The sequence below is a fragment of the Triplophysa rosa genome, linkage group LG6 (genome assembly GCF_024868665.1).
Source record: "Triplophysa rosa linkage group LG6, Trosa_1v2, whole genome shotgun sequence".
NCBI lineage: Eukaryota > Metazoa > Chordata > Actinopteri > Cypriniformes > Nemacheilidae > Triplophysa > Triplophysa rosa.
Genome location: NC_079895.1, coordinates 21,732,362 through 21,752,042, shown reverse-complemented (window position 1 = coordinate 21,752,042; position 19,681 = coordinate 21,732,362). Strand labels below are relative to the sequence as shown.

Genomic DNA, 19,681 nt, shown 5'->3' with positions numbered 1-19,681 from the left:
GGGGTTGCGCTGCCAGGAGAGTCTCAAAACAAACACACACACATCCGAGGCGATTCACACGTGAGTGACAATTTGCACATTCACATAACACGATAAACGTGTACATTTTAAACTTTTGAAATATTTGTGCACAGTTGTATGTTTGCGAAACGTACTTTATGAGAAAATAGTTTTGTTTTACGCACGTGAATTGCTTTTTGTAAATGTATATGTATACTTTGTGCACGTAAATTAGGTTTTGTTCATGTGAAACTGTTTAAGCATGTGTGTATCTTGTTTTACGCGTGAATAATTAATGAGACTAAAATCGCTCCATAAATTTGGACATCTGAGGTTTCGGAAGGACAGCAATGATATTTAACCTGACGCATAGAATTTCTTACGTGTAGAAGGTTCTTACTTGTAATAATAAAAAAAGCTCCTTCACTGCAGTAAACTCAAGAAATAATATTAAATGGTTCTGGTTTTACTTAATTTAAATAAATCTTAGTCTTAAACTTGTTTTTTTATTGCAATGGACAGTTACACCACATAAACATTGTTTGACTTTAAAATATTCCAAGATAAAAATATTTTAAAACGATAAATTCAACATCATAGAAAACATGTATTCAAGTCATTGCCTGTATGGTAATGCATTTTAATACATTTCTGAAGAATTTAATACAGTCGAACAAAAAACTGCATCAACGTCATCGACCCAAACACCTATGATGGAAGTACGGTATAAACAGAAAGGGCAGTTCATCTCATCAAACAAATGTTGGTTTAAGGTCCACTTTAAAGTTCACTACAGGGTGTGCCGACTTGTACAACTCACCATTCTCACTGTCAGAGCTGCTAAGGCTGTCTGTGGAGTCATAAGGGTGATGTAAGCAAGCCCTACAATATGGCCGGTGGTAGTAACAGTAGTCCTCCGAGCTGCTGGAGTCTGAGTCTGAGTAGTCATACAGCTCCTCTGATGTTTTACTCCCTTGTATCAGATCAGCCGAGGCAGGCTGAGGAATCTGTCCTGTAAAAGGAGTAACAGAACATTTCCGTGATAAAGATTCACAGTTGTCCTGTATTGAACCTCTTCTGCTGGTTAAAATATCAGAGCCACAGCGAGTCCCTGTGTGCTTTTCCCTCTTTCTCCTACAGCCCTCGTGCCCCAAGTCTTGTCTTTGAGGGCTTGGACTGGAAGGTTTTAGTTTGTAGTTGCGGTCCTCCTTCAACATTTCATGGTCTTTTGGTGGTCTTCTGCGCCCTGGAGGTACAGAGCCAGGAAAATAGTAAGGTGGAGGTCCCCCTTTTGAGGAGTAAAACGGAGGTCTACGTTTGCGCATGAGATACGGTGAGATGGTGGGGAAGAAGAACTCTAAAGATGATTGAGGTGAGAGAGCTGTGATGAGCTCCTCATGATCTGGATTGATGGGAGGTCTCCTTGCTCGCTCGGGCGATCTGACAGAGCTGCTTACAGCATCCATGCTCAGGTCCTGCAAGATCTCAACCAGCTGCTCATTGCTTACAAAACCCTGTCGCCCCGTTGTTGAAACCTCCATTGATACGGTGGTTTGCTCCTTGGAGGCTGACGTATCAACCGGAGGTGGACAGGAGTTCTGCACTAATTTGCTCTTATCCAGAAGCAGATCTTGTTGTTTCGCCAACGTCTCTGATTCTTCCTCAGGACCATCTGAGATACTTGTAGAGTTTTTGACAATATTTAATGTTGGATCTGACTCATCTGCAGTACCCTTCAAACTCACATGATCAGACATCCAATGGCTGACTTGACAGGACTCATTGGTAAAGTTACCCTGAAACTGTGGAGGCCCTGCATGTGCTGAAGAAGAAACATCTGTAGCTGCTGAACCTTCAGAGGTTGTTTGCTGTGAGGTAGCGCTGGTGGGAATTGGTGGAGGGGGTATATAAGGAGGTAGAAAGCGAGCCACAGTTGGAGCGACTTCTGAATATTTGGTTAGGATAGGGGTCGGAGGAGAATTAGGAGATACCACTGTCGTCTGGGTAGAGGTGGAGTTTAGGTTAATGTTGGAGGAATCCATTTCTCCCTCATCCAAGGGATGGCTAACAGTCATCAGTTTGAGCAGTTTGTCCTTGGCATTGTTCACTTGTTCCTGTAGGCTGTCGATAATGGTATTCTTCTGTAAATTGAGGACACATGGGAAAACTGTTTAAACTTTATCACCCTAATTGTGTGTGTCAATGTCTTGAATGGCTCAGTTCACTAAATAGGTTTATGAGTTAGGTGCCAATTGTGCAGGATGTGAGATCATAATGCGGTGCCTTGAGGAAATGTAAAACAAAGGATTCTGCCACACACATGGGATAGTGACGCACAACACTGCGCTATTCACACCCAGCGCTGGAATTTCTCATCAGACCAGTAATCATTGTATATATGGACGAAACTTGTTTTATTGCTGTACTCAAATCAGAGCAATTAAGTAAACTCACAGACATTTAATGTCTAGTTTTGGAATTATAATAACACATAATATCCATCTAGCTAAAAAGGAGGGTTCCCAACAGTGCACATTTTGCATTTTGTCTGGATGTGGATTCTGGAGCTAAATTAAATGTTGGAGACACCCAAAATGTACTACTGAGGGTTCTCCAGGAACCAGGAGGGTTTTTACTACTGATCTACGTATGTGCTGTAAATCTGAACTAAATGGACAAAACATGCAAATGTTAAAAAATCAATTAAAGCTGCTATCCGTGATTTCTGTTTGTTAAAAAACAGTTATTGAGTAATCTGCTTTTTAAGGATGACATCACACAGCCGCATCAGATGCTAATAGCAAACAACAAAAAAATGCTAATATACACTCATGGCATGCTCGAAACTAATTGTATCTCCACAATGAAGCCCAGATGTCCAGACAGCAATTATTTTTTAAAGAATTATTCCAGTATTAAAGGGGTCATATGGCGCGAATATGTGCGTAGCTTTGGTGTGTTATAAGTTGCCCATGCATGTATTAGACACGTAAAATTGCAAAAATTAAAGTGTCAGAACAAAAGATGCATTCTATCTAAAAGCAAATGCTCACCCAGACCTGGCTGAAACGCCTTGTGTAACCATTCCCCCACAAATCTACATCAGTTTGTGGTATGAGTTGACTAAGACCGCCCAAATGTATATGCAAGTAAGGTGGGCGTACTTGTCAGTACAATTGCTTTGGAGCCTGATGTTCCAAATATGGTAAGAGGCGTTACATTTCCATTTATACGCTTGAAGTATTTGACCAACCACTACGCACTGGTGAACTGGCCAATCATAGCACACCTCCCTTTTCAGAGCGATCAGAGCCATTGATATAGAGAGTTGCGTCAACTTCGTTGACTCCAATGGAACAGTTTTTTCACAGCAATGGAGGCTCTCAATAGTTCTCGGAAGTTACTAGTAACGCATATGGAGCTGCGACTAAACAGACCAACTGAAGTGAACTTCTAACCCATTTAAAGACGAAAGCCATTTAATGAATAAAAAAAATGAAAGAAATAAAGCATTTAAAGAGAAAACATAACTTCCTGGAACTATCTGAAGGCTCCATGAATCACGTGACGCTCCAGCGTTTTGGACTTCCGTTGGCAGAACTCTCTCTCTCTCAATGGCTCTGAGAGCGATGAGCTTTGTAAAAAATCTGCCCGTTTCAGAGAGGCGGGCAAAGAGGAGATAGAAACATTACGATATGTGGAAAATACAGCATTTTTTAACTTTAAATCGTGTATACACATTGCATTACATCTAAAACAAACTATAATATTCGTTTTAGCCATGTCATGTGATCCCTTTAATGTCGGAGATTCCATGAGCCTGTAGACTGTAGTGTGCACCGTGAGTTTATAAAAGTTTAGCTTAAATGTTCCATATGAATAAATAGTGTTAATAAACATCTGCTTTAAATGGTAGCCTCACTTGAAATGAGTGGAGGCTTGGATCCTTACGTCACAAAAAATGTATGTTTCAAACAGAAAGGGGGATAAAGAGACAGTTACAGATTGCAGCTTTAAATATGGAAGAACTAATAACATTTGCATAATTTTAGTTGTAATAAATGGTACCTCATTAATAAGCCTTTTCATGGAGTCGTTTTCTCCAAGTAGATAATAGATCTCATCCTCACTGTACATGGAGCTCATGGTCTTGCTTGGACTATTGAAATATTTGGCCATCTGACTGGGATGAGAGTTTGTCTCCTCTTCAAACTGTCTCCACTGGGTCAACTCCAAGGAGAAAAAGTAAATGGTTAATCAGAATGTAAAAACATTGATATATACACAAATAGTTTCATGTTTATGTTATTTTATTACACAGTTCTTTGGAATACTTGATTTGATTGGCAATTCATGACATTCCATGGTATGTTATTCCCGGATAACAACCACCCCTATAACTCAGGGTCACACAGTTACCGCGAGTCATCTTAACCTTATAAATAATTTACTTGTAAATAAATTGCATTTAAACATGACTGATAACATATATGAAAGTAGATTTACAAATGAGATAATAACCATTTCAGATCAATATTTTGTGTCCAATAATTTACTAATGTGTCACGTTCTGTGTAATACTGTAAGCCTCACGTCTGGTTTTGATCATGTTTTCTGGGTTTATTTTGGGATAACAACCGTTTGGATGTACAATATCATGTTCTTATATTTTTTTAATACAAAATATTGTGCCGTTTTAGAGTTTTACATGACTCAGTTTTTCTCAGGATCATAATCAGATGACTCATTGTCCAAACATTTAGCCTTTTATGCTGCAGGCTTCATTGTCTTAACCGCAAATAATACACACTTGCAAAGTTCTTTGGTTCTGTCTCAGCATTGCCTTTATGTTCTTGCTGTATAAAAAACAGTTTGTCTTTAGCTTTCCTTGGCATGGTCTGCTGTTGTCAGACATAACGGCCAGTTTACTTAACATACTGTATCCCAGCAGAAAGTCCTGTCTGCTATATCATTAGAAAATGTGTCTGGCTACTCAAATTTTGTGATCAGTAAAGATTGCACATTGAACGATATGGCAATATACAGGATATTATACACTGATTCATCACTTGCTTCCCTTTCTGTGGTGGATTATATTGATTTTATTGTGCCTTATAAGGCTTGTGAATAAGGTTTGGAAACCAGAAATGTCTCCAAAACAAAGTTTAACTGAAAAACTAAGTCAATGCTAGTAAAATTAACTCACTTGGGGCACAAACAGCAGGCAGTTTATGGAAAGAGTGCAGATAAAGATAGCTCCAGACACTACGCTGTACACCACATTGGGCCAAGCATACAGGTAAAGAGAGACGGGCGCAGCCACAGTGGTTGACATGGTAACCAAGCATACAGCACCCATGATGGTCATAGACTGGTTTACTGGGGGTAAACTGACATTGCTTGTCAGGCCAGCAAGGTACGTGCCATAAAGGAGGAGACTGCCCTGAAGAAACAGATGTTGTTACGGCTGCTGTAAATCATACTAAATAATCAATATTTTCATTTTAACACAACAAGATTGGAAATAAATGTTTCTTTTTTTTACCTTAAAAGCAGAGAGAAGGATGACCCACAGATCCGAGTATAGAGAAGAACATGAGTCTAGCTGGGACAGACTGTAGGATGCACTTAACTCCATTATCTGACAATATGAATAAACAACACATGAGTGTATGCATATGTATCTCCATGTCATAACTCATTACATCTCTATGTTTGAAGTGGCTGTGAAGAAATGTGGTTCAGTTATGGCTGTGCTAGAATGGAAATCTGCCATTGACTGTTAAAGATCCAGTGTGTAATATTTGGAGGATCTACAGAAAAGCAATATAATACACATAACTATGTCTTCAGAGGTGTATAAAGACCTTACAAAATAAAGCAGTATTTTTTTATCACCTTAGAATGAGCTATTTCTATCTACATACACTGCGGGTCCCCTTACATGGAATTCGCCATGTTGTTTCTACAGTAGCCCGAAATGGAAAAACTGTTCTACAGAGCGCGTTTTGTAAATATGTTATCTCCTTCGCCAAAGAAGCGAAAACACAACAATATCTTTGTCCTGTGAGAGCTGCCATAGTGCTTCGAAAGGGAAGGAGAGCGGTGGATCTTGCGGCAATTCGCAACCTCATCACTACATGCCTTCTTCAACATAATGACTTTTCCCCTTAAAGGAACCGCAGAATAAGAGAAGGTTTTATAGACTACTCTGATGGTACTTTAATAGTGTTTTTGTCCTTTTATAGATTGACAGGCATGGCCATAATGAACTGTCATTGAACGGAAATTACACATGTAGGCCTAATTGAAACGTTTCTAAAAATCTTAAAAATCTTTTAATCTCAAGGTGTATGCTGCACAAGATTTAGAATATGGTATGGGTGTGAGCAATTAATGACACACTTTTTATTTTGGGGTGAATTATTCTTTTTGTTTGTTATTATCGCATTATAACATGGTTTTAAGTGTATATCTAACATTATCGGTTTACCTTCACCACAGCATTAATTGACCGAGAGCACTTGATTGGATCTGTCAGACTCCATGTTGTTAAAACAACAGCATCCACGAGGACCAGCAGAGCTACCAAACCCATAAGCTGTATGTCTCTAATAATCTAAAACAAAATAAAACAATAACGTATCTGCCAAAGATATAAAACATTTCAGATAAGCCTATTTAAAAACTCACCAGTCTCTTGTCAGGCATGCGCTGAGTGAACACTTTGTAGAGCCGCCACGTTTTACCAAGCATGGGACCAAACACTAGAGAACTGCCTATACACAGCATCCACATCCGGGCCTGAGATTCGGGACAGATGGAGTGTCGAAGAAAAAAAATCACATTTTGTTTTTGTACTTAACGGATCAATCATCAGTATGTCCTAGAAAGGGGCACACAAAATCTGATGTGCATGTGTACCTGTAAGATCGCTCTTGATCCTGTTCCCTGCAGTGTTGCTCTTTCCTCCATGGCGAATAAGAAACCACTGCTATATGTAAGTATACTGCCGCACAGAGTCAACACATTCAGATTGGGACTGGACATCTTCACTATCCTGTGTGGATGTGGTATCATCAAAATTCATGATTGAAGTTTTAATTGAACGAATAAGGCAATAATGGGTCACAAGAAAGATGTCTCGAGAGCAATACTATTTCTGTACCTATTGTTTTTAAAGCGGAGTGTAAAAATGAGAAAGAAGAGGGCCAGGAAAATCCCACAGGAGAGCAGAGTCCAGACAACAGCACGAAGGGCAGGCGACAGCGCTCGACTCTTAACACCCACACCACTCTAAATAACAACAACAAACCAACATACACTAACCAATATGATGCTTGTAATATGGAATGTGTATTTCAGTTACACAGAAACAACACACACATCTGTTTTGGTTAGCGAGTCATTATAATTAGCTGAATATAAAACCAATACTATTGGGTGCTCTATGTTCGTATTGTCTGTGTGTGCATTTACCGTTGAGAGAGCACAGAGTCTCTGCAGTATGTCCCAGCCTTGTTGGTTGTTCACTGCTGAGTAGATGAAGCAGGTACTAGACTCGCAGTGAGAGCTGCAGTTCAGTCCTGCCTCCATAATTGGCCTGAGCTCTATCTCACCTTATACACACATACTAAAATAAACAGAAATATTGATTTACCACACCAGTCAAAAGTTTGAACGCATCTGACTTGAACACATCCAAACATATGCTACTTTGAATTATTTCACAGATCTTTCACATATTTGCACCAATAATATAGAAACAAAATAATGCAAATTTGTGGTTTTTAGAACTTGAGAGTTTGCAACTTGTTGCAACTCAGCATCATCTATTACATCAGTTTATAGCCTACAGGTTGACTATCACAAAAAAGTTCAAAATTGTACCTTTTACTGTTCCTGGGGTGGTACCCTACAGGGTTCCTTTTTGTACCTCTACAAAACATAAAATGCTGTACCTTACTACCCTATTGTGTAGCCTACCTTTAACGGTAGCAGTTAAATGATATAGGGGTACAGCACATTTAACTGTACATTTGAAAGCACACAATAGGTAATATCTGAATTGTAATATCTGAAGATTTTTATGTCAAAGCACATTTTTCAAAGACACATTTTTTTTCACCCAAAAAATCAAAAGCCTTTTACAATGACATTGTTAGAAAACTGAACACAAGATGGCGCTGTTATTCATCCTTTTATTAGTTATTTATTAGCAAAATACAAGATTGTTTCTGTCTAAAATATAGTTGTCAGTCTGTCTTGAGAATCTGAAAAATGGTTGATGAAAGGTATCAATGTATATCACCAGAATTAACTCTAAATCTAACTCTTAATCAATTCTAACTCTTAACCATGTTTGGAGTCCATGCAAGAGACTCCAATGTGTTGTGTAGAAATAACAATAATTACTGTAAAATTCACCTTATATTACCCCTTTGAAATCTATTTTCCTCTGATATTATTTAAAGCCATTTGACAGACTTTATTGAACTTTTGGCCATCTGTTTAATCACAAAGGCTATATAGAATATAAGGCTATATAGAGTATAAAACTGATACTTGAACATCAAGCATGCTTTCAGAGATATTAAAGACACTAAATAGAATATTTAGGGATAATAATATAGGGATATATATAGGGATGATAACAAAATAAAATTCTGTCATTATTTATTCATCATGTTATTCAAAACCTGTATCTGACTCCATCTTGTGTGGAGCACAAATGAAGATATTTTGAGAAATATCTCACTGGTCAGTGGGGTCCAGTATTGTTTGGTTACCAACGTTCTTCAAATATCTTTCTCTGTGTTCATCAGAACAAAGAAATTTAGACAGATTTGGAACAACTTGAGGGTGAGTAAATGATTTTTATTTTTGGGTGAACTGTCCCTTTAACAGAGCTCAGTTAAACCTCACCCGACCACACCCCCTCCAATCTGACAGTGAACATTAGATAATAAAGTATACAAACTCTCCTATTCATTACATAATTATACCCCTGCTGTTTAGAAACTATAATCACTTTGCTCCTCGTGTCCCTAATGAAAAGCTCAGGCTTGTCTCCGCAAAACACTTTAAAGAGCTGCAAAAGAAACAGTAAATCCCACATGGATGCACAGATTAACACACACAATGCTGAGCTGTGCGTCATATCATCAACACAACCGCATGTATGAGCCTGAAAGGACAGACCCCATTACTTAGTTGTGCTGTGATCTCTCAAAGTCTGCTATATTTGAGCTTAACAACTGAAGCAGCATAGCATGTATCAATCTGCTCCTGTATAAGGCATGTAAACATGTCCAGTAATCCTGTATTATGCTGTTTCAAGTGATTTTCATGCTGTGCTGACTTGTTATTGTGATTACGGTTCTCTTTTTACCAGGAAATGTTTCATCAACTTTAAATGTGTGTGTATCTTACTTAAAGCTACAGTTTGTAAAAACTGCCGCTAAAGGGCGCACGATCAAAACAACAACAATGGCATAGCTTGATGACGTTGTGAAGGAGTGTGGAATGATGGGATCTGTTGTCTTCAACTCCACCGCTGATGGCCATCAATCAGACAGGAACGAGAAATCATGTTAGCGGATGAAGTAAAGTAATACAGTTTTATAAATGTTGCGTATAATTGTGGTCCATAAATAAGTGACTGCTCGAAACAAGCTAGCGGCTTGCTAGACGCTAGACACTCCTTCCGAATTTCTCCACGACACTGTTGTCATGCGGTTTCTACGTCAGTAAAGGCGGTAACAAAGGGTAACACGGATATGACACCATTGACAGACGACTGCACAGCCCCGTGTCACTGTTTAGAATGGCGATTTTCTCACGATTTACAAGTAGTTAGAAACATCTGAGATATTGTAAGTACTCAGCTGAACAGAACATATAACACTGGCCTGTGGTTTTAGGATATTTTATTGCAAAATTGTTACAAACTGTACCTTTAACTGTGTGTTTATCAGGGTCTCTAAGTGGGTAGAAATCACTTTTATTGTCACATCACCAGGTGTGGTGAGTGAAAGTCTTGGGTGCGAATACTCCATACAAAGTAGAATGACAAACAACTGTATGACTATACAAACTAAATTGACAGTATGTAGTGCAGACAAACAGTGCAAAGACAGTATGTAGTGCAGACAAACAGTCCAAAGTATAAATAAACAGACAGTACAAAAAAGACAATATACATTATACACATATGCACAGTATATGTGTATACCGTCACTGGCATGAAAGTAGATAAACACAAGAATGAGCTGGTACAAATTCATACGAATAACCCACTTTGTAAAATAGTTAAGAACTGCCATGACATTGGGTTGCTTCTGAGTTTGTTAAAATGTAAAAAACAGTTAGTCATTTAATCTCATCTTTCCTCATATGTAAAGCCAAAATCCCACTATTAAGCCCACTGCACATTGAGTCCGAAATTTGCATCCGAAATTTCCGCACGTTAAAAAATAAATACGACCTCACGTTGTGTCAATCACACTTACACACTGCCTCCGATATTTTCGTCCGTCATAAAAAAATCGACCGGGTTCGATTTTCTGCGTTTTTCGCATCCGTCAAGCATTTTGAGTGGCCTTTTTTAACAATTCAGAGACACCGTACAAACAAGAGCCAAATACGAAAAATGCATACGAAAATGTCAGACTGTATGTGCAAAGACCTTTAGTCTATTTATTAGTCTTTATGTGACGATATTTATCTGTATGTTTCAAGTGTGACTTAACAGATACCGCACATGAAAGTGTGACTAATATTTTAAAGTGAATTTAATGTCACAGTGAGTGAATCTCTATGAATCTCCATGACGAGTCTTGTGACACTGTCTGTTTTAAAAGTGTGAACGTGAATGAAAGTGTCTGTTTAAGAGTGCCCGAGGCCCTAACATAAAAACAGAACACCTTACAGACCTCACAGACACACTGTTACTAACAAACAAACACCTCTGAATACAGACACTGGCCCTCCAAGCTGTTTTGAGTGGGACCCAACATATCCATATGTTTAGTATTCAGACAAATGATGTGTTGAAAAGTGATTTCATCATATTTCATAAAATATAATCAAATTAGTCATACTAGAAGAGACATGGTTCTTGTCCAATGCTCATCAGTTTCATAAAACAGCACAAGTCAGTTTAACAAACTAGTAAAACAACAGAATACATCAATCACACAATGACAGGTGCAAAATAACCTACACTTACACAACAATTTACATATAATAACCCCTTTGGACAGAACACTAAAGGGTTATGTACAGTAAAGCAAAATAAAAATGGTTCTTACAACAATGCAGTGTATGCACTTAAGAGTTCCAGTGATTCCACACTACTAAGAAAGCATCTGCAATACAACTACTATGGTCTAGGCTAGATTTTTTAACATCTAAAAAAATCCTAAAGTTATACTGTAGTATAGCTCACTCTATCACAACTCACTCTAGTGTGTACTCTGCAAGAGTCTCAAAATAAAAATGCAAGAACTACAACTTGATCCTGAACTCCTGAACATGCTACAAATGTTAATGAGTTGTTTTAAATAAATAGTGATTTGAGCCGATGACTAAAAATGTGTCATTACTTTACAGACTCAAATAGTCTCAATCCTGTGCTCTTTGGTACTGAACATTTTATGACTCGTTGTCATGTCAGCATGGTTGATATACACTGCATGTTTGTTTTTATCGCTAATATTTCTTCATTTATAAGATCTGAGATGCAACATGCATTTAATATATTTGTTGTTTGTGAGGCTTCCTAAAAAAACAAATCATTATGTTGTTTATTTAATTAAAGAGCATACATTTGATACATTTTTGGGATTGATCTTAAACAAGTAAGTTTTAGCTTTTAGGTGAAAAGGATCACTAAAACTGGCATTGGTTTGTGATTTTGGTGTGTTAATACAATATACTGAACTAAAAGCAAGTTTTTTTCTTAATACAATTATATGTGTACATACTAAGTCAAGTTATCATGAGAACTTATTAATTTATTAAGTTAATTTCATGTGATGTTTTCAATATCAGATGCATCTGAACATGCATGCTTTTTATTGTTGAGACACTATTTCATGTGACATCTATTAACAAGGTGGCTTGAAAATTCCTGTAGTTCCTTCCTTAAGTTGTATTGTCATCTGTCCCAATATAGATCTGTAGTTTAGTTTCCTACAAGCACGACCGGCGTAGAAAGGCATTTCCGACCATTTTTCACTACTCAGTGCAGAATCAGGAGATCTTGTAAAGACAGCATGGGCCTGTCCAACCATGTAACTTATAACTGGTCAGTTAAACAATCCCATACTTTTACTATTCCTCTCAGCGTATTTGAGCTGCTGTCTGAAGTAGAGCGTTAGAGAAATATTGTATTCTAGAGATTGTGACTAATTCGTTGTCCATTGAAGTAGACTTACAGTATCTCTATTAAAGGGGTAAACTTGAGCTGCACTGTATTTGAGCAACAAATATGAAAAATTAGATGATCACTAACTTTGATTTTTGTTATTGTTAGTTTAGAGTTTTTAATTTAATGTTGTTTATTGTTATCTTTGTTGTTCCTGAGTTATTAAATATTTCATTAAACAGAATAGGCTATATTCCATATCAAGATGATATTTACTTTTGGGGCCCTAGAGACCACAATGTTTAAAGTTTAATAAATGTAATTCTTTCCAACCTAAAATTGTTTTACAGGTTAACCTATGTGTTTGACCTAACCTTTTACATAACATGTTAAAAATATAACATTGCTTGTGTTTGGGGTCTGTTTAATGCCAACCAAATCATACAGTACAATAAATAATAAAAACATTGTTAAAATGGTTTCAGTGCTCAACACAATCAGAATCCTGACATAAACATATGCTTTTTAGATCCCAACCAAATGTAAAGTGACACTTTTATGGAGAATATGTATTAAGTTAAAATATAGTTTAAAATCCATTTTCATAAGATTCTAAAATCTACAAGCCCAATTCTCCCATGTTGGGTCTCTCAGAACATGAGTGCTACAGAATAAAAGGTCCTGCCTAAACCCCATCTCTGATACATGTGGAATAGGCCTATCACTTTTTCATGTTCTGGCACAAAGTGTGTGAAGGACTGCAACAATGCACGCTATGTGAGGTGATCATATATGAAACATTCATCTTTCTGATGCTTTAATCCGTTTAGCTATAAACTGTTTGAATAAGAATGCCAGTTATTGGTTTACCAAAGTCGACTCAACAACACCCACTGAGCAGACGCCAATAATCTACCAAAATATTTTTTTCAGCAGCCGTACATTTATTCAAATTTATTCTAAACTGTAATTTATTTTGATATTAAATTATAACGCATACTACTTTCATTTAAGTTCATATGATATTTAGTAACGATAAAATGAATGCAATCAAAATGATTATTGATAATATATTTTACATTATTAATAGGACACGAATACATTAATTTAGTGAAAGGTAATTCTTTACCCATAATTCATCTGCTACACAACCTGCTTTACGAAGAGAGATTGCTCAAACCTGTGATCCATGTGAATGAAAGGTCCTGGCTCCATCCTTGAGGGGTCCGAAACAAAACGTCCCATTTTAAAACCGACATCACAACAATACATCAAAAGTAGACACGGATAGAAAGTTCCAAAGGCTCGGTCTCTTCTTCTTTCACGTCTGCAATCTATCACAAACCAGAGGGTATCAAACAGCTCACACTGTACCAACAAGAACTGAAATACTGAAAGTAGATAGTGAGAAAAAAAGAGGAGGTGTCCGGGATGGAGGGAGGGAGCGTTGCGGGAGAGTCTGAGAGCTGTTAACTTGGCCGGTAAAACAGTAATATGAGATAGCAAAAACAAGCTAACCCTTTAGAATTGAATTTATGTTGATTCAGTTATATATAAAAAGTAAATAAATAAATAAAATAAATCAGCACGTTTGTGGCGGCAGATACATAAGATAAATTTACCGGGTGAGGCACCATTTGTAGTCAATATAAAAATGTTTTCTAAATGCTTTTTTTTTTTTACTTATTTTAACCTATGCGTTAGAGATCTCATGGGACAGGGTGGCGTATGGGATAGGGCGGATTCTCCACTGCATGGGGGTCATTTAAAAAATGAAAACATAACACATATCAGTGGAAAGAAACACACGTGTGTTTATCACACCTGCTCCATTACGCAGCAGTGAGCGCATGTGTAATAAAAGGAAAGAGTTATTGGGGTCATATTCATGGACATGTGGATTTCCAATCAGGACCTCAGACTCCAAAGTAAGACATATACACTGATCTGACGTCATCGTTTTCTATGAGTGAAAATAATAAAACAAGTCAGTTTGCTGTGCAGCCAAAAAAGCCATATGGGCTATTACAATCCCAAAAAATAATCTTCAATAAAAACAGTTCAAAATGACAATTTATTATTTTTTCTTTTTATAATTAAAGTACTATTGTTAAAAGTCTTTTTTCCAAAGGCAAGCAAGGACGAGAACTTTATTGTGCGTTAATGTGACCTAGATAGTTCCATCTATTATCAGCAGATGTCGCTGTCGGGCTCAGTCAATGTCATACTGTAAATAATAAAAAAATCACACTTTAAATTCTAGTAGACATTTATAGCGCTGGTTGTGGGCGATACTACGACCATTTGTAGCTAAAAAAGAATTAATTTTAAAGTTTGACAATGACATTTGTGTACATCAATGCAACACTAATTGACATTTAAAATGTGAGCAGTAGCCCACCTTTCATTTACATGTTTCAATGCCAGGGCGTTGCTACGTTGTTTCTATGGTGTTCTGGGTGGGTACTATCAAGTTTGCATGATGTCAGTCCATGAAAGGCTCAAGTCTCTTCAATGTGTATGTCAAAAGATTTTGTTCTATTTAATCAATCCCACAAGTCTGATTGCTTAGCAAAGTAGTGCAAACCTGTTATCAATAAGTTTTATGTCACAATTCGAGATATCAAACAATTCAGGACCATATCAAAAGTTGGCACAGCAAAGGGTTAATTTTTTACTCTTTTACTCAATGATGCTTGTTTTAATAAGAATGTTAAATCAAAACTGATTCTCTTTGCCCTTCCTAGATGAGACTCTCTATTTATGGCTGTAATAAACCCAGTTTATAGGAGCAACCAGGTTAACCTCAGGGCACATGCAACACTTCCAGGCTCAAGTTGCGAAGTCCTGATCAATTTTTCATCCACACCAGGCCACAGTAGATTGCATGCTGTCATCTCATATACTGAGTTGAGAAAGAGGAGACTCAATATCAAATATGCCCAGTGACAACAGCATATGGTCAATGTTAAGTGCACAAGAGTGTGCTGTAATACAGACACCTGCATAATGAATAATCCGAAATCTATTCATCATTATTTTCAATTTATTTTAGAATGAATGTTGAATATGCATTTAATGCTGTATTTACAGGGTCCTCACACTCATAAAGAACCACAAAAAGTCAGAGACCTTTTAAATTGTGTGTTTCAGGTTCCAGTGATGGCAATAATGAAATCTTAAAATGAACAGAGATTTCTATAGTAAATGAATTTTTTGACAGGTTTTACAGTTAATTTGCAAGCCATTGTGGCGTTTGGTGTGTTTTTCAGAAATCCACCAAAATGATTTACTATAGGACTGAATCACAGTGACTTGTCCAGTATTCAGAAATGACAGAAAACGTCATGGCTATTCAGTGCTCAAAGATGTAGGAACCTTGGATTTAGCACACAAAATTTACTGTATTATGCCACATTATTTGTACCTACATGTGCTATCAAACATCCCTAATGCCTTTCTAAAAAAAAAAAAAACTGTTGAACAAAAACAGTGATATAACACTCATTAAAGGTTAATATGCTAACACTTAGCCTACAGGACAAATAAACTCTTAAAAATCCAGCGGCTGACAGTTAAGAAGTTCTTCCATTCACCCACTCTTGCAATGATACAGTTATTACTCACCTCCTGTGGGAGGCCGGTAAATCCTGCTAAAAATGATAGGTTACCTTACATCCGATGCTCATACGCTTCTTTGCAAAGCTGGGTCATATTCCAGTCATGTGTAGAATGATATTTGAAGCAGTATAAAGGTTCCAGATGAGGTTTGATCATACTTTACAAGAGTTCGTTCTCAAGAGCGAGTGCTGGACACTCAACATTGATCACAGCTCTCACCTTACAACCATTTAAATGTGAATGCTTTTCATCCTGGCGTATTTCACATGTCTCAGGTTGCAGGTAATTGCCACAATAGATACATAGCACATGCCACAAGCTCGTAGATATTGCACAATTTACCTTGCGGACATTCTTTTTTACACACACCCTTTCATTTATATAAACAAAGTTGTCCAGTAGTGTTTGTGCCATGAGGATTACCTTTAATCCTTCCTCAGAAAGATGCAATGGCAATCTTACGGTGGAGACCAACCCACATAGCAGTCTGCTTACACGTTCCTGTGGTTAGGTCTACAGTCTGTCTGTGGTTAACAGATAAATCAAATGTGCAATGTGCCTTTCTGTTTTAACCGTTGACCATGACAGAGATTTTAATGACAGCTAAGAGCCTAAGAAGGCTGAAAGACAACAATCATTATATCAAACCAGTAAAAAAAACAGGCGTCAGAGTCTTGCATTACTTGGGGAACACTTTAAAAACTTTACCCAGAGATTAAAATTTAAAGTTCAACCATATGACTTTGCTTCCATGAAATGCAGTAGATTTTTAAAAAAATAATCTTGACACTAATACACACAAACAGAAATGAAAGTGAGCATCTGAATATCTTCACGGAGGGCCCGTCCAAAATTCCACACATGGTGGGCACTAAGAAAGTAAAGGTGCATTTACACAATGTCTGAATTATGGGATTACAAGATTCCTATAAAAAGCCTTCCGGGCAATTTCAGAGTTTTGGATATGACATAATGCTCAGAGAATGTATATTCCAATATACTGAACCATGTGTTTATATTGACTAAACCCTTGTTCATAGGCTAAACATCAATATCAGACTTTTCTATTTAAAATAAACAGAAATAAATATGTACTATGGATGTGACTAAAAAAAAAAAATTTGAGGGTTGTAGAATTTCTGTGAAAAAAATGCACAAACCTGTAGCAATAACACAGAACAAATGGAGAAGGCATGGCCTCTTCATAGAAGAAAAAATCATTATTTTATTTTAATTTCCATGTGTCCATTCATGAAGAATATGGATCGTAATGGATGTGACATTCCTGAAAACGGCACCAACCAGACTATGGGAAAAAAATGTAATGCTTTAAAAACTTTGAGACTTCATATCGGTAGGCAAATGTTGACATCTGTGCTATCAGTAAAACCTTTGATAAAAACTGTTCATGGTTAGGTTGACATTTGCATGGAATTGCCCTTGCCATTTCCAACTGACCAATATAACATGCAGCAACACTTAACGTCCAAGCTGCGACACTGCATCATAAGGTACAATTTTGACAATGTTTTTAGTGAGAACTTTGTTATGCCATCTCTTCATTTCAGAAAGCTATCATATGATTTCAATTACAACCTGCTGTTGTATAGAAAGAGCCGTGTTAAGATTAATAAACAACTTTAGAAAAAATGACAGCATACTGGCTTGGAACAACATGACGGTTAATATTATTCAAGTACATTCACAAATATGAAAAAAGCTAAGTAAACTATTGCACTTACTTGAGGCTTGATCACAAAGGCATATCGCAATATCAGCCTTAGTGTTGTCGGTTCGCTGGAATTTGAACGTTTCCTCATCACTTGATGAATAATTACCTCAGCGCAATGAGAGCGGAAGTGGCTTAGCTGGCTGAGATTTTAGCGGAAGTACGTCATCGCCCCATATGCATATACCCCATTAAAGCACACGTTTAGGCTTAAAAGAATCTAGTAATAATAATTGTTAGCCCTCACAGTACCAAACCATTAGGCACCGATAAAAAGATCAGCGTGAAACAAATAGATGTAAAACTATAATTTAAAAAGATGCAAGCATGCAACGTTGTAAACTTCAGTGATAAGATTCAGTGAAGTGAGGAGGGAGGCCTTTAGTGTACTGTCAGAAGGGTGCTGTGCAGGCCTTTGAACTCCTAACAAGTGCTTCAAAAGTTGTCAAACAAACCTGCCAGACAAATAACACATCTGTTCTTCAAAACCCATAAAACAATCTTCACAGACGAAAGAAACAGAGAAAAAGGCAAAAATTGGCAGCAATAGATGCCATTTACAGTACACCAAGTGAAAATAGCGACAGATGCTATTTACACTAAGTTTAAATAGTAGCAGGTTCAGTTCACACTAAGTGAGAGGTGGAGTAGTATGAAGGTATTTCAGTAGCAAAACTTGAGAGCATGTAGATTTTAACTTGTGAACTTGTAAAGTAAGTATTTGTACCTGTACACTAAAATGTACACTCACAGCCCCAATGTGAAAACGTAAATAATGTAAAATAAAAAACTCAGTTCAATGTTGAGATTTGCACTCCTGGACTAAACTCACAAATCTGTCTTCTGAATTTGAAGTTGCAGAAAAATAGTCACAAATGTGTAAACTGGCATTTACAAAATACATTGGCAGATACAAATGCATAGCACATAATTACACGTTTTCCTAGATTCAGATTTGAATTGCAACCACAAACAAGCATCTACAACCTCTCAAATCTGTCACTGCAGTTTCAAATCTTCCCGCCTTGACTTTTGATACTACTTTCGCGATAAACCCGTTGCAAAACTAACTTGTGCACTTGATAGCTCAGAGGCGAGAGAAAGAACGGCATTTGATGACGTCATGTGGCTGAGCCACACCGGCCCCTAAAGGCAGGAAAAACCACAATGAAAGGAGCTTTTTAAATCACTAATACAGTATTTAATTAAAGATGAAACTCTAAATCAATCAATACATTTTCTTTAACAAAAATACTACTTACGGCCACTTTTTTACTATATATTAACTTTTCTATTTTATTCTCTTTTCTATTTACTGCAGTATATCTTTGTTCTATGTTTGTCCTTTATTATATATTTATTGCTTTTCTACCCCATCTGCAAAATATATTTTTTTACAGGTACATACTGTATGACAATAAAGATCTTGAATCTGATAAGGGTGATGTATAAATTAGCAATCTAATTAACAACCTAATTTAGCTGAAGCAAGTTCGCTGACGATAATGACCAAAATTAAAAACAGAAAATGTACAGTCAGCCTGTCATTGTGTAAGGCTCCTATATCAGAATGATCAGAATCAGTTCTTGTATAACACTGAAGGGGTTTATTCGGCAATAACAACCGACTGGATGCATTATCCTGCGGCTAGTAATTATCACATGAGAAAATAATTGTACACTAAATATTGATTAAATATGTTTAAGCTCATCTGTTAAAAATCCAAACCTTCCAAGAGAAAAAAAACTTCCAGGTAAACCCACAACCCCAATACTGTATATGTTGGCATTGCACAGTCCTGCATACAATTTCCGTTCATTTTCAATGTCTTTACATATTGAAAATAACAAAAAAATATAAAAAAGTAGAAATAGCATAAAAGTGCGATAATGATCAATAATACATTGCTCACTGAATTTAATTTACATTTATATTATACTACCAGGAACGTGTTTTTAAA

At 36.9% G+C, this 19,681-nt stretch overlaps 1 protein-coding gene across 1 annotated transcript; it reads right to left on the bottom strand.

Annotated features, from left to right (window-relative positions):
• Positions 1-351: 351 nt before the first annotated feature.
• Positions 352-13,733, bottom strand: gpr156 (G protein-coupled receptor 156). Its single transcript, XM_057336333.1, has 10 exons — positions 13,551-13,733; positions 7,480-7,633; positions 7,169-7,296; positions 6,925-7,060; positions 6,694-6,804; positions 6,494-6,619; positions 5,546-5,641; positions 5,207-5,443; positions 4,069-4,230; positions 352-2,141 (listed from the first exon to the last, which is right to left on the bottom strand). The coding sequence occupies exons 2-10, from the start codon at positions 7,594-7,596 to the stop codon at positions 753-755; spliced, it is 2,502 nt and encodes an 833-aa protein (XP_057192316.1). The 5' UTR covers positions 7,597-7,633; positions 13,551-13,733; the 3' UTR covers positions 352-752.
• Between the last annotated feature and the right edge of the window lie 5,948 nt (positions 13,734-19,681).